This window comes from Salvelinus fontinalis, chromosome 40 (genome assembly GCF_029448725.1).
Source record: "Salvelinus fontinalis isolate EN_2023a chromosome 40, ASM2944872v1, whole genome shotgun sequence".
NCBI classification, from domain to species: Eukaryota; Metazoa; Chordata; class Actinopteri; order Salmoniformes; family Salmonidae; genus Salvelinus; species Salvelinus fontinalis.
In genome coordinates this window covers 12,063,232-12,079,912 of record NC_074704.1, presented here as the reverse complement: position 1 = coordinate 12,079,912, position 16,681 = coordinate 12,063,232, and the positions used below count along the sequence as shown (strand labels likewise).

Genomic DNA, 16,681 nt, shown 5'->3' with positions numbered 1-16,681 from the left:
CCTAGAAAAAACTCCCTCAGATGACAGTCCTATAACATGTTACACAATAAATCTATGTTTTGTTCGAAAAATTTGCATATTTTAGCTATAAATCAGTTTTACATTACTGCTACCATCATAGCCACCATCATAGCTACAGTCAGAAATCGCACGGGAGTAGCCAGAGAAAATACAGACACCAACGTCAACTACCTAATTACTCATCATAAAACCTTTCAGAAAAATATATGGTGTATAGCTAATGAAAGACAAAGATCTTGTGAATACAGCCAATATTTCCGATTTTTGAAGTGTTTTACAGCGAAAACACAATATATCGTTATATTAGCTTACTACAATAGCTAACACACAGCAGCATTGATTCTAGTCAAACGGTAGCGATAGCACAGTTCGACAGATATATGAAAAAGCATCCCAAATTGGGTCCTTATCTTTGTTGATCTTCCATCAGAATGCTCTCCAAGGGGTCCTTTGTTCAGAACCGTCTTTATTTGGATCCAGGACGAACTATTTCCCTCTTGAATTAGCAAGCACACTGGCCGTGCGGCGCTAACCTCTCCTTCTTGAAAAAATTATTGCGACGCATCACGTCTAAAGTCCAGAATAAATTTCAATAAGATAATTAAACTATACTGAAAAAACATACTTTAGGATGATATTGTGATATGTATCAAATAAAATCGAAGCCGGAGATCATATTCACCTATAACGAGGGTTTTACAGGAGGCGAGTCCAGGTCCAACTTCGCGCCCACGGAAAAAAATAAATGGCGCACCACTCACTCCAAGAGGTTGTATTCAATCCCAGGACGAGATAATCAAGTCATTTCTGCTCTCACTTCCGCATGACACCCAGGGGAAGGTGTATGACGTGTTTCTACAGTCCTAAGTGACATGCCCTTTTATAGACAAGCTCTTGAAGAGAGACTTCGCTTTTGGAAATCTCACTTCCGGATAGGAAATGGGCTGTAAAAAGAGTTCTGTTCCACTTAGAGAAATAATTCAAACGGTTTTAGAAACTAGAGAGTGTTTTCTATCCAATAGTAATAATAATATGCATATTGTACGAGCAAAAATTGAGTAAGAGGCCGTTTGAAAATGGGCACCTCTTTCCAGTTATTCAATACGCCCCCTGCAGCCATAACAGGTTAATGCAACCGCTGATTTAGATTTTTAAAATTAACGTTACTAGACATACAGTGTGCGTTACAGCCAGACTAGTGCCGGAATAATGGCCGAAAAATGCGTTTACATTTTTCCACATAAATACGGAATAAAATCATAAATAGCTCTTACTTTTGGACGAGCTTCCATCAGATTCTTGGGCAAGGTGTCCTTTGTCCAAAAGAATGGTTGCTTTGTTGTAAAACGTCCTCTTCAACTTCGGAACTAGCAGCTAACAATAGCTACACGGCACACACATGTCCAAATCCTCAAATGCAATACTACGAAAATTCCGAAAATAGCAATATACTCGCATAAACTGATATAAATCGGTTTCAAATAACTTCGTTATGATGTTTCTAACACCTATATCGAATTAAATCACAGACGGATATATCTTAGGTCAATAACGAGAGCTTTTGAGCATGCCATTTGGATGTCCTCTCTTGCGTCTTGGCGAGCGTCGAAAAGAAAGGACATGTCACTCCATTGCCTTTTATAAACTCTGAGAAATACGTAGAGACTCCATTCCACTTCTCATTGGTTACTGACATCCAGGGGAAGGCGGGTGCAGTTCATTTCGATCCATAGGGCACACACAGAGCTTTAAACTGATCCGAGAACAGAGACTATTTTTCTGACCTTCGCATGTCCTGTCATGATTTTCGCTGTAGAAAGAGTTCTGGTTCACCCACAGACATAATTCAAACGGTTTTAAAAACTAGAGATTGTTTTCTATCCAATAGTAATAATAATATGCATATTGTACGAGCAAGAATTGAGTACGAGGCAGTTTAATTTGGAGACGCAAAATGTCGAAGTTGAAACAGCACCCCCTGTAGTGACAAAAGGTTAACCTGTTTGGGCTGCAGGGGCAGTACTGAGTAGATGGATCTCCTGCCATGATTTCGTCCCACGTCCAGGATGTCCTCCACTCCTGGCTTTCCACCCAGGCCCAGGATCGCTGCTCCTCCTGGGCACGCTGCTTGGTCCGTGGGTGGTGGGATCTTCTGTCACAGTCGTCTGAATGAATAGACGCAGCGTACTTAGAGTTCCACATGTTTAATAAATATGAAACTCACCAACAACAATACAGAAGAAAACGAAACGTGACGTTCTGGGCTGCTCACAGGCAGCTACACAAAAACAAGATCCCACAAACAACAGGTGGGAAAAGGCTGCCTAAATATGATCCCCAATCAGAGACAACGATAGACAGCTGCCTGTGATTGGGAACTATACCAGGCCAACATAGAAATACCAAAAAATAGGGTACCTTCCTGACAGGAAGTGGAAAATCTGAAATCGATGCTCTGTTCTAGGGCCTGCCTATAAATGTGCTTGATATTTATTAGTATACATGCACTTCATACGCCTTCCACTAGATGTCAACAGGCAGTGAGAGAAGAAATGGAGTGTATAACATGATCTGAGGTCGAATAAAAGCTCTTGGCATGACGTGACCCCAATTTCCTGTTTTCTGGAACGCACGAGAAGGGACCTGGTATTGCCTTCTGTAAAGCTGTCGTTATAGACGACTAATATCTCCGGCTTTGATTTTATTTGATAAATGTGACAATATCATCGTAAAGTATGTTTTTTCAATATAGTTTTATTAGATTATTGACATTTTTTCGGGACGTTAGGCGTGTTGCTTTGTCTGCGTTTGTTCACGAAGGAGAGCTTCGCGCCACTTTGCTAGCTTTCCGTGCTAATTGACTGGAGAAGAGGACATTCTAAAACCAAACAACGATTGTTCCCGACAAAGGACCCCTTGTACAACATTCTGATGGAAGATCATCAAAAGTAGGACCCATTTTATGATGCTATTTCATATATCTGTCGAACATGTGAACTAGTAGTTTGCGCCCAGATTTTGGGCATGTCGTCTCTGCATGTCGTAATGAAGTTATTTTTAGAATTCTAACACGGCGATTACATTAAGAACTAGTGTATCTATCATTTCCTATACAACATGTATTTTTTAGTAATGTTTATGAATAGTTATTTGGTCAGAATATGTGAGTGTCAGAAAAATATCCGGACGTTGTGGGAAAAAGATGCTACGTTAGCACAATGTATAACCACTGATTTCAGCTCTAAATATGCACATTTTAGAACAAAACATAAATGTATGTATAACCTGATGTTATAGGACTGTCATCTGATGAAGCTTATCAAGGTTAGTCAAAAATTATATATCTTTGCTGGTTTGTTACGATCGCTAACTTTTGCTGCTGGTAAATGGCTTGTGTTTCTGGCTATTGTGGTAAGCTAATATAATGCTATATTGTGTTTTCGCTGTAAAACACTTAAGAAATCGGAAATATTGGCTGGAATCACAAGATGCCTGTCTTTCATTTGCTGTACACCATGTATTTTTCAGAAATGTTTTATGATGAGTATTTAGGTATTTCACGTTGGTGTCTGTAATTACTCTGGCTGCTTCGGTGCTATTTGTGACGGTAGCTGTGATGGTAGCTGCAATGTAAAACTGATTTATACCTCAAATATGCACATTTCTCGAACAAAACATAGATTTAGTGTATAACATGTTATAAGACTGTCATCTGATGAAGTTGTTTCTTGGTTAGTTTGGTTGGTTCTTGGTTAGTTAGGTTGGTTTTGTGCATGCTACCTGTGCTGTGAAAAATGTCTGTCCTTTTTTGTATTTGGTGGTGAGCTAACATAAATATACGTGGTGTTTTCGCTGTAAAACATTTTAAAAATCGGACATGTTGGCTGGATTCACAAGATGTTTATCTTTCATTTGCTGTATTGGACTTGTTAATGTGTGAAAGTTAAATATTTCTAAAAAATATATTTTGAATTTCGCGCCCTGCACTTGAGCTGGCTGTTGTCATAAGTGTACCGACATCGGGCTTGCAACCCAAAGAAGTTAAAAAAGTCAGATCTTTCCAAAACTTGAAGTGTGTGATTAGGCAACCCTCATGAACTGTAAATCAGTCATGTCTCCCATCAAATTCCCAAGAAAAACTCACACACAAAGCTAGGACGGAGGGACACAATGTGGGGCGTAGAGACAGACAGAGCCTGCAATACATAGTTACCTTTGTTCGAACTATTAAAGAACCGTCAGACCTAGAGTTCTGAAACTTTAGAAACCTGTTCTAGAGCTCAGGTCGATAGTGCGTGGTGAGTTATTTGGCTCTAGAAGGTTCTCAGACCGAGAAACAGCCTCGTACATTTGCAATAACTTCAATTCATTTTGACCAATACGAAAATGACGACATTTAGAAAAGTCCCAGAGTCGAAAGACTAGGTGCATTGAAACCGCCTCGGCCCATAGAGACGGACCCTAACGTTTCTGTCCGATAGCTCATTCAAGGACCCCGTAGCAACGCCCGGAAAAAGTGGATTTTCAGCACCAATTAAGGTTTCTGCTCTGGCTCCAAATGACCTATCGAGCCAAAACTTGGGATTCGAGGTCGCCTCAGCTAGGCTATAATGTCAGAACTGGACCCGCAGCTAGATAGTAACTCCGTGTTATATGTTTTTATTATGGTTTAAACAGAAGGCGCTGTGAATTTTGGGCCTGCTCTGAAATATGTGATAATTGGCTTCTAAACGAGTTGGAAAAAGTGGGTGTCAGTTTGTATCAGTTTGGTGTCAGAAAGATATCTAATTGACTGATGGACACTGACTTGCTGGTTGACTTTTGTACATTTGCAATATGTTTAAACAGTGAGGTACCATCACCAAAATGACATTCTGAAATCAACACCAACGAGCGATGGAGAGGACCTAGAATCACTGCCCGGCCACCCCGAGTTCATCGGACCAATCAATTTCGCATTCCTGCAGTTTTTTTGAGCATGTCAAATTCGTGACGGTAAATGCCCATTAAAACATATTGCAAATGGACAGCCGTGCGTGTGCCTAGTGATTGGAACGGGTTACCAGGATAAACATTTTATAATGGTTTTAAATGCCTTTAGGGGTGTGCAAGGGGTCCACGGTTGGGTAGGGAGCACCCCCCATCCGTGCCCATCCAATAATACATTTTTCAAAAAACGTTAAAAAACGACAGAGTCCCACTTCTCTCATGTCACCATCGAGCGTGGGGGGGGGGGACCACTATCACGGCCTGGCCATCCTGAGTTCATCGGGCAAGTCAATTTTGCATTTCTGCAGGAGTTTTGAGCATGTCAAATTCGTGTTGGTAAATTCCCATTGAAACATATTGCAAATGCACAGTACATTTGCAATATGATTCAACAGTGAAACAACATCACCAAATGGACATGATGAAATCAACACAACGAGCGATGGAGAGGAACCACTATCACTGCCCGGTCATCCCAAGTTCATCAGGCCAGTCAATTTTGCATTTCTGCAGTATTTTAGGCTATGTTTCATGTTTTGGGTTACCAGGCACGATTTTGAAACATATTGCAAATGGACAGCCATGCACCTGGTGATTGGAATGTGTTACCAGAAGAAGTTAACATTTTTTTAATGGATTTTAATGCCGTTAGGGGGGAGCAAGGGGTCTACAGTTGGGTAGGGAGCACCCCCCACCCGTGCCCATCCAATAGGGGGCGCCACTTGTCATTTTGGTAGTTTTTCAAAAAATCGTTATTTTCGACTTGCCTTCCTATGAAACCATATTGCAAATGGACAAAACATATGCCTTATGGACAAGTAAAAATAAAATTATAAAAAATAATAATACAATTTGACAAAAGTATATTCATACAGTTCTTATACATGTGTAATTGAAATGGAAATCAAAAGAATTTCGAAAAACGGTCCAGAAAGCACTTTTTTAGGGGGGTGATAAGTTTTTGATTTTTTTTTCAAATTTTCTAAATTTTACTCTTGGGTCTTGACTTGTGTTACATTTGCAATATGAAAAATTACGGTGGAGCGCACTCGCAATCTATTGGATTTTTGCAGTGTTACACTTGACATTTGCCATATGACATTTGCAATCAGCTTTGAATGAAACGATGTCCAATTGAGTGGTATTGTACACCGTGTATATGTTTCATACGGTGCCAATATGATCCCATTCATTTTTGTTCATTTCAGGGGAGTGTTCCCTTACACGTGTTAAGTTTGCTGAAATTAAATGCAGTTGACAGTGAGAGGACATTTCTTTTTTTGTTGAGTTTACTACTACTACTACTGCTGCTGCTACTCCTACTACTAATGCTACTACTGCTCCTACTCCTACTCCTACTACTACTACTACTGCTCCGACTACTGCTACTGCTGCTACTACTACTACTACTCCTGCTGCTACTGCTACTACTACTGTTACTTCTCCTGCTGCTGCTACTACTGTTACTACTACCACTACTGCTACTACTCCTCCTACTACTACTACTACTACTCCTGCTGCAACCACTGCTGCTACTACTACTGTTGGTACTGTTGCTACTACTACTACTGTTACTACTACTACTGCTGCTACTACTACTAGCTACTACTACTACTTCTTTACTGCTGCTACTACTACTACTACCATGCTATTATGATGACTGTTACTAATTTAATGTAAAACTTAAATGTAAAATGCTAATATTACTACTAGTTCTATTGTAACTCCTACTCTCTCTGAACTTCAGTTACCTGGTAGTGAAACAAGGCGGTCCCATACACTTTCATTTTCAGGACTGCCATGTTCTTTCAGAAGAAGATTCACTTCTTCAACAACAGTTTTTAAACGCAACTGAAATGTTGGCATGTAGTTTGTATAGGAATCATAATCCACAAACTCTGCTTTCTAAAAAAAAAAAACAGAAGGATCAAGTCAAGCAGAATTGTATGTGATTTCTATATCTTATCAAGGTAGCATCACATAAAGTATTGACATGTGTTAACACATTTCCTCTCTCATGTCATATGGATTAGCCTACCTCTGGATCTATGTGATGTTCATCTGTTAGATCAGTGGAGAGGGTGTATTCTTGGTCCCGGGTTAGTCTACAGTTAGGATTTATTTCAATGTAGATTTCTCGGTCTCTATTCCTTGTCCTCCTTGTCTTACACACCTTGAGAGGATTGGAAATGGTTTGGAACACACTGTCATAATGAGGTAGCACTGCCTGAAAAATGTCACCTTCTGACCTTGAGGATGTTCTCTTGGGTTTGCGTGCGAAACCCCCCACAGTTTTCAATTCCCTGTTTACAGTTACATTACCCCCAAAAAATGCTTTTTTGTGGAAAAAGGTGAGTCAACAGTGCGAGTTCGATTGAATTCCAACCAAAGACGAGTTAGATAACTCGGATCTACTTACCTCATCAATGTCAACATTTCTGGGCAGCAACAACACACTTAGTGTGGAATTATTGTTATCATCTGGGAGTTTGTAAAATAGTAGCACCAGAGCACGGATAGGAGAGACAGGAGCTTCCTTATCCTTGGTGATGCCATATTTGCTGAATTGAGTGATGTTTAATATGACGTGAGTTTCTCTTGTCTCATGGTGATGGAGAAACTCCATACTGTCATCATCAGTCACATGGGCTACAGACAGGAAGTCACATCCACCCTCTCGGAGAGAAAGAGAACATTAGTCTTCTGTTCAGATGACAACCCAGTAGTGGAGTAGTGATGCTACTGATGGTGGTTAAGAATACATAGTCTATAACCTCCCTGGAAATGTATTACTCACCAGAATGAATCTCACAGTGTGGGAGGTGTAGTTGACTGACAGACCCCTTAAGGCATGTAAACTTGAACAGGGGTCCTGCAGGTCTCTTGCCATTATGGGATAGAAGCCTCCTGTCCCAGGGGACTGTCATATAGAGCACCTCTGCCTCTCCCTCCATCCTAAACACCAGGCCTGTTATACTGCACTGGAATAGACCTGCATGGTTGCACAGGAATCTAGAGCAAAAAAGGAAGAATTTCATTTTGACAGATTTCCTGGATTTAAGGTATTGTCCTTCTTTTAAACAAACTACCAATGAGAAACATTAAATATATCAAGTTACCGGTACTCTCCCCTGTTGTCCTGATCATGAATTTCAGGTGTAAATTCATCTGGAGAACTCTAAAATGTAGAAACAATAGATAGTGTAATTCAACCGATAGTGTGAAGAATAGGTTTTTTTTCACCATACGACACCCTCTGCTCTACTCTAACCCTGGAAACCTCATCCTGCCTCTCTCACCAGACATTTCTGATCCCCGGCCCCATGGGCACCTTTACAACACACCACTTCTTTCCCCAACACAACACATTCCTTAGTCTCATGGCCTTCTGCACACTTCTCACACCTAGGAACCTCCCTCCTACACTCTGCTGCCACATGCCCATGAGCTTGACACACTCACACCTAGGAACCTCCCACATGCCCATGAGCTTGACACCCTCACACCTAGGAACCTCCCACATGCCCATGAGCTTGACACCCTCACACCTAGGAACCTCCCACATGCCCATGAGCGTGACACCCTCACACCTAGGAACCTCCCACATTCCCATGAGCTTGACACCCTCACACCTAGGAACCTCCCACATGCCCATGAGCTTGACACCCTCACACCTAGGAACCTCCCACATGCCCATGAGCTTGACACCCTCACACCTAGGAACCTCCCACATGCCCATGAGCGTGACACCCTCACACCTAGGAACCTCCCACATGCCCATGAGCGTGACACCCTCACACCTAGGAACCTCCCACATGCCCATGAGCGTGACACCTGTAACAACATAATGTATTCGGCACATAAGCTATCAATATCTACATCTCAATTTGTCACACACACACACACAGAGACACACACTAAAATAACAAAGATAAGATATAAGGAAGGAATAGACATACTGACTACTGATATAAAACAAAGACCATGAATATATATTCATATACAGTGGGGCAAAAAAGTATTTAGTCAGCCACCAATTGTGCAAGTTCTCCCACTTAAAAAGATGAGGCCTGTAATTTTCATCATAGGTACACTTCAACGATGACAGACAAAATGAGGAAAAAAAATCCAGAAAATCACATTGTAGGATTTTTAATACATTTATTTGCAAATTATGGTGGAAAATAAGTATTTGGTCAATAAAAAAAGTTTCAATACTTTGTTATATACCCTTTGTTGGCAATGACAGAGGTCAAACGTTTTCTGTAAGTCTTCACAAGGTTCACACACTGTTGCTGGTATTTTGGCCCATTCCTCCATGCAGATCTCCTCTAGAGCAGTGATGTTTTGGGGCTGTTGCTGGGCAACACAGACTTTCAACTCCCTCAAAAGATTTTCTATGGGGTTGAGATCTGGAGACTGGCTAGGCCACTCCAGGACCTTGAAATGCTTCTTACGAAGCCACTCCTTCGTCGCCCGGGCGGTGTGTTTGGGATCATTGTCATGCTGAAAGACCCAGCCACGTTTCATTTTCAATGCCCTTGCTGATGGAAGGAGGTTTTCACTCAAAATCTCACGATACATGGCCCCATTCATTCTTTCCTTTACACGGATCAGTCGTCCTGGTCCCTTTGCAGAAAAACAGCCCCAAAGCATGATGTTTCCACCCCCATGCTTCACAGTAGGTATGGTGTTCTTTGGATGCAACTCAGCATTCTTTGTCCTCCAAACACGACGAGTTGAGTTTACCAAAAAGTTATATTTTGGTTTCATCTGACCATATGACATTCTCCCAATCTTCTTCTGGATCATCCAAATGCTCTCTAGCAAACTTCAGACGGGCCTGGACATGTACTGGCTTAAGCAGGGGGACACGTCTGGCACTGCAGGATTTGAGTCCCTGGCGGCGTAGTGTGTTACTGATGGTAGGCTTTGTTACTTTGGTCCCAGCTCTCTGGAGGTCATTCACTAGGTCCCCCCGTGTGGTTCTGGGATTTTTGCTCACCGTTCTTGTGATCATTTTGACCCCACTGGGTGAGATCTTGCGTGGAGCCCCAGATCGAGATTATCAGTGGTCTTGTATGTCTTCCATTTCCTAATAATTGCTCCCACAGTTGATTTCTTCAAACCAAGCTGCTTACCTATTGCAGATTGTCTTCCCAGCCTGGTGCAGGTCTACAATTTTGTTTCTGGTGTCCTTTTACAGCTCTTTGGTCTTGGCCATAGTGGAGTTTGGAGTGTGACTGTTTGAGGTTGTGGACAGGTGTCTTTTATACTGATAACAAGTTCAAACAGGTGCCATTAATACAGGTAACGAGTGGAGGACAGAGGAGCCTCTTAAAGAAGAAGTTACAGGTCTGTGAGAGCCAGAAATATTGCTTGTTTGTAGGTGACCAAATACTTATTTTCCACCATAATTTGCAAATAAATTCATTATGGGTTATTTTCTGGATTTTTTTTTCTCATTTTGTCTGTCATTGTTGAAGTGTACCTATGATGAAAATTACAGGCCTCTCTCATCTTTTTAAGTGGGAGAACTTGCACAATTGGTGGCTGACTAAATACTTTTTTTGCCCCACTGTATATTCATACACACACACACTGTATGTGGTTAGTTCACAATAACATTGGACCCTCCTGAAATGCCACTAGTCTTACCTTGATGACCAGTGTCCTAGTCACCTCCCTCTGCCTCTCCAGATGGTGATGCTTCCCTCCAGACCGGGTCAACCTGGACACAGGAAACAGTCACACACTGTTCTGTTCCCCTACACCACCACCACATGCTGTGGTCAATACACTGTTCCCCTACACCACCACCACTTTCTGTGGTCACTACACTGTTCTGTTCCCCTACACCACCACCACATGCTGTGGTCACTACACTGTTCTGTTCCCCTACACCACCACATACTGTGGTCACTTCACTGTTCTACACTCATTTCACTCAGTTCATGAGAATGATGTTATACATTCTGATAGAGTTGTTAAAGGGTCACTCCACTGCTTTTACAGTTTATTATCTCTCCAGCACCATACCATTAAACTCATATATTCAATCTCACCAGTGACTACATAGTTTTAATACCTGACAAATATACTCAATGTCCACTTACATTCTAGAAGAGGTTCTGGGGAGTTTGGTCCTCTCTGCCCCTGCTGGCATCTGTTCCCTCTCAGAAACACACACACACACACACACACACACACACACACACACACACACACACACACACACACACACACACACACACACACACACACACACACACACACACACACACACACACACACACACACACACACACACACACACACACACACACACACTCTTGTCAGCAGTATTTTCTATTGAGGACCACATTAGAAAGCCTACTTTGCACACAAAACACACATGACACTAACTGCTTGATATCTTACCAGGTTAGGGTCTAGGCCTGTAACACAACTTCATGGATGACACAGTCATTGTTGAGAACACTATGTCTCTTGACAACATCTCTTGATTGAAATTACTAAACGTGACCATTTACAATGTAGATTATATCAGCCTTCTTCACTCCTGCGAATGACGTGCAAAGTGCTAGCTATGAATTCATAGGATATTACTGTGTTATGAATTCATAGGATATTACTGTGTTGTAAATTCATAGGATATTACTGTGTTGTAAATTCATAGGATATTACTGTGTTGTAAATTTATAGGATGTTACTGTGTTATAAACTCATAGGATATTACTGTGTTGTAAATTCATAGGAAATTACTGTGTTGTAAATTCATAGGATATTACTGTGTTGTAAATTCATAGGATATTACTGTGTTGTAAATTCATAGGATGTTACTGTGTTATAAACTCATAGGATATTACTGTGTTGTAAATTCATAGGAAATTAGTGTGTTGTAAATTCATAGGATATTACTGTGTTGTAAATTCATAGGATATTACTGTGTTGTAAATTCATAGGATGTTACTGTGTTATAAACTCATAGGATATTACTGTGTTGTAAATTCATAGGAAATTAGTGCGTTGTAAATTCATAGGATATTACTGTGTTGTAAATTCATAGGATATTACTGTGTTGTAAATTAATAGGATATTACTGTGTTGTAAATTCATAGGATATTACTGTGTTGTAAATTAATAGGATATCACTGTGTTATGAATTGACAGGATATTACTATGTTATGAATTCTTAGAATATTACTGTGTTTTGAATTGACAGGATATTACTGTGTTATAAATTGACAGTATATTACTGTGTTATAAATTCATAGGATATTACTATGTTATAAATTCATAGCTAGATTAGAACATATACATTTTCAGGTAGGCCTATTACATCACATGTTGTTGCATTTCATAACGTAAATTACTTTTTCCCGTTACTTTGATCGAGTCAATATTTTTCAGGGACGTTTACAGATAAAATAGCAACATACTAAGTTTTCCTTCAAACTATTTTCTTACCATGGATGGGTCAATTTTCAGACACCAGATGTGCAGAGTGAAAGATATACAGTTACTACCACATGGCAGAGTGAAAGATATACAGTAACTACCAGAGGGCAGAGTGAAAGATATACAGTAACTACCAGAGGGCAGAGTGAAAGATATACAGTAACTACCAGAGGGCAGAGTGAAAGATATACAGTAACTACCAGATACAGTAATATGGATGCTGTTGGTCATTTTACGTTCTTTATTCTCCTCCATGTTGTTATTTTAGTGTAAAGTGTGTTGCTACACACACACCTTTATCTCTAACTAGCTCCACTACCTATTTGCCATAAGCAACAGGAAAATGTGTGCCTTCAGGCCTGGACGGAAGCAAAAGTAGTTCCGCTACAGAATTACCTAACTCTGCAAATCGCACTGCTGAGGGATTTAAAAAGTCATAGTCAATCGATCAATGATACAATAATACTCTTAGCAAAAATGTTTATCTTTAATTTACAATATGTAGAATCTATGAGAATAGAAAGGTTCAGAACTTTTGTGAAACATCACAGCGCAGTTGAAAAATATATGGCAAATAGAAATCAAAACTGGATGGTGATCAGAGATAGATGGTAAAGGTTGAGGGTAGCTGAAGATGGGACTGGATGGTGATCAGAGATAGATGGTAAAGGTTGAGGGTAGCTGAAGATGGGACTGGATGGTGATCAGAGATAGATGGTAAAGGTTGAGGGTAGCTGAAGGATGGGACTGGATGGTGATCAGAGATAGATGGTAAAGGTTGAGGGTAGCTGAAGATGGGACTGGATGGTGATCAGAGATAGATGGTAAAGGTTGAGGGTAGCTGAAGATGGGACTGGATGGTGATCAGAGATAGATGGTAAAGGTTGAGGGTAGCTGAAGATGGGACTGGATGGTGTTCAGAGATAGATGGTAAAGGTTGAGGGTAGCTGAAGATGGGACTGGATGGTGATCAGAGATAGATGGTAAAGGTTGAGGGTAGCTGAAGATGGGACTGGATGGTGATCAGAGATAGATGGTAAAGGTTGAGGGTAGCTGAAGATGGGACTGGATGGTGATCAGAGATAGATGGTAAAGGTTGAGGGTAGCTGAAGATGGGACTGGATGGTGATCAGAGATAGATGGTAAAGGTTGAGGGTAGCTGAAGATGGGACTGGATGGTGTTCAGAGATAGATGGTAAAGGTTGAGGGTCGCTGAAGATGGGACTGGATGGTGATCAGAGATAGATGGTAAAGGTTGAGGGTAGCTGAAGATGGGACTGGATGGTGATCAGAGATAGATGGTAAAGGTTGAGGGTAGCTGAAGATGGGACTGGATGGTGATCAGAGATAGATGGTAAAGGTTGAGGGTAGCTGAAGATGGGACTGGATGGTGATCAGAGATAGATGGTAAAGGTTGAGGGTAGCTGAAGATGGGACTGGATGGTGATCAGAGATAGATGGTAAAGGTTGAGGGTAGCTGAAGATGGGACTGGATGGTGTTCAGAGATAGATGGTAAAGGTTGAGGGTAGCTGAAGATGGGACTGGATGGTGATCAGAGATAGATGGTAAAGGTTGAGGGTAGCTGAAGATGGGACTGGATGGTGATCAGAGATAGATGGTAAAGGTTGAGGGTAGCTGAAGATGGGACTGGATGGTGTTCAGAGATAGATGGTAAAGGTTGAGGGTAGCTGAAGATGGGACTAAAAACAAAAGATAACTATTGAAAAATATACTGTCCATAAAATGTATATAGTATGTATAAGCTGGAAGTAGAACTCTAAGTGTTGTTGTCCTTTAGTTTACTCCAATTAGGAGAGGGGTGGTAGGGTTAGGGGAGGGGTGGTAGGGTTAGGAGAGGGGTGGTAGGGTTAGGAGAGGGGTGGTAGGGTTAGGAGAGGGGTGGTAGGGTTAGGAGAGGGGTGGTAGGGTTAGGAGAGGGGTGGTAGGGTTAGGAGAGGGGTGGTAGGGTTAGGAGAGGGGTGGTAGGGTTAGGGGAAATAATCAAGGAAAATATTTTTAAAATATATATATTTACCAATAAATATGGGGATTGGAAATTATGCGGACAATTACATTGATGGAAGCTACAATCTATCTGCAATATTAAAGCTGATCTATATAAAATAATATCCACTACCCAAGAATAGCGAAGCACCCGTTGATGGTATAAATAACCAAACAATCAGTGTGCTACTAACCCTTAGTGAACCTACGAAAAAAAAAATGTGTTTGACAAGATACAATTGTATTTCAGAGTAAACAAATTGACTTTCAGTATGCTAATAGGGAGGGACACTCAACATGTACAGCACTAACACAGATGACTGATGATTGGCTGAATGAAATTGATAATAAGAAGCTTGTGGGAGTGGTTTTGTTAGACTTCAGAGCTGCTTTATGGATCATAATCTAATGCTGAAAAAGCTGTGTGTCAGGGCTTTATATCCCCTGCTATATCGTGGATCGAGATTTACCTGTCTAACAGAACACAGAGGGTGTTCTGGAAGCCTCTCCAACATAATCCAAGTAGAGTCAGTCATTTCCCAGGGAAGTTGTTTAGGCCCCTTCTTTTTTTATCTTTACTGATGACCTGACACTGGCGCTGAGTAAAGCCTGTGTATCTATGTACGGCGATGACTCAACATTATACACGTCATCTACCACAGCAAGTTAAATCCCTGCAACACTTAACAAGGAGCTGCAGACAGTTTGAGAACGGGTGGCAAGTAATCAGCTAGAACTAAATATTTTAAAAACTAAAAGCATTGTATTTGGGACAAACCATTCACTAAACCCTAAACCTCAACTAAATCTTGATTAATGTGGAAATTGAGAAAGTTGAGGAGACTAAACTGCTTGGTGTAACCCTGGACCGTGAACCAAGAACGGTCAGAACATATTGATGCAATGGTAGCTAAGATGCGGAGAGGTCTGTCCATAATAAAGCGATGCTCTGCATTCCTGACATTGCTATGAACAAAACAAGTCCTACAGGACATAGTTTTGTCTCACCTGGACAAATGTCCAGTCATATGGTGAAGTGCCCATAAATACTCCACAAGACATGCCACCAGAGGTCTCTTCACAGTCCCCAAGTCCAGAACAGACTACATGGAAATGTGTTTCAGTCAAACAGATACAACTACATCTTACGGAACATCGTGGACTGTAAAGAAACACACACACAGGCACAAAAACACACATTCACACACACATGCTAACACAAGCACTCTACACACTTAGATTTTATATTTTTTACATTATTGATTTCGTATTGTAGATATGTTGTGGTAGTGTAGTGTGTAGTAATGTGTTGTATTGTAGATATGTTGTAGTAGAGTAGTGTGTAATAATGTGTTGTATTGTAGATATGTTGTAGTAGAGTAGTGTGTAATAATGTGTTGTATTGTAGATATGTTGTGGTATTGTAGTGTGTAATAATGTGTTGTATTGTAGATATGTTGTAGTAGAGTAGTGTGTAATAATGTGTTGTATTGTAGATATGTTGTGGTAGAGTAGTGTGTAATAATGTGTTGTATTGTAGATATGTTGTGGTAGAGTAGTGTGTAATAATGTGTTGTATTGTAGATATGTTGTAGTAGAGTAGTGTGTAATAATGTGTTGTATTGTACATAATATGTTGTGGTAGAGTAGTGTGCAATAATGTGTTGTATTGTAGATATGTTGTGGTAGAGTAGTGTGTAATAATGTGTTGTATTGTATATAATATGTTGTGTTATCTATTGTGTTATTGTATGTAATTGTGTAATCATGATTGGACCCCAGGAAGAGTAGCTGCTGCCTTGACAGGAACTAATGGGGATCCAGAATAAATACAAATACTACCTGTTGTATCTAACAGATATTTCTGAGGAGTGTATTAGTTCTGAATAACTTTCAACATTCTAATAAAAATTATGTACATTTAAATACAACTTTTTGAAATGAGTAAAATAATATATTAATGATATAACATTCTTGACTTTCTACTATAGCTCATAACTTAACTTTAGTGAGGTGCAAATGAATGGAGAGACTAAGAAAATAAAGATTCTTACCTTGCTGGTAACAGAAGTTAATCTTGCTGTTCTCAGAGTCTATGTTTGAATGACAAACTTCAACCCTGCTTTACTGTCAATGAGAACAGAGGGACTCTATCAGCAATTTATTTGATGAATCAGGATGGCACCTCTCAAATGGCACCTCCTA

The 16,681-nt window shown here is 40.5% G+C and overlaps 1 protein-coding gene across 1 annotated transcript in view; it reads right to left on the bottom strand.

Annotated features, from left to right (window-relative positions):
• Nucleotides 1-16,681, bottom strand: part of LOC129839125 (uncharacterized) — a 26,952-nt gene extending 10,271 nt beyond the window's left edge. Inside the window, exons 1-8 of the mRNA XM_055906399.1 lie at nucleotides 16,531-16,681; nucleotides 11,127-11,176; nucleotides 10,669-10,741; nucleotides 8,130-8,188; nucleotides 7,808-8,022; nucleotides 7,430-7,686; nucleotides 7,049-7,183; nucleotides 6,762-6,915 (exon numbers count right to left, since the gene is read on the bottom strand). Coding sequence (XP_055762374.1) covers nucleotides 6,762-6,915; nucleotides 7,049-7,183; nucleotides 7,430-7,686; nucleotides 7,808-8,022; nucleotides 8,130-8,188; nucleotides 10,669-10,741; nucleotides 11,127-11,176 — 943 coding nt within the window. The 5' untranslated portion in view covers nucleotides 16,531-16,681. The remainder of the gene's footprint in view (nucleotides 1-6,761; nucleotides 6,916-7,048; nucleotides 7,184-7,429; nucleotides 7,687-7,807; nucleotides 8,023-8,129; nucleotides 8,189-10,668; nucleotides 10,742-11,126; nucleotides 11,177-16,530) is intronic.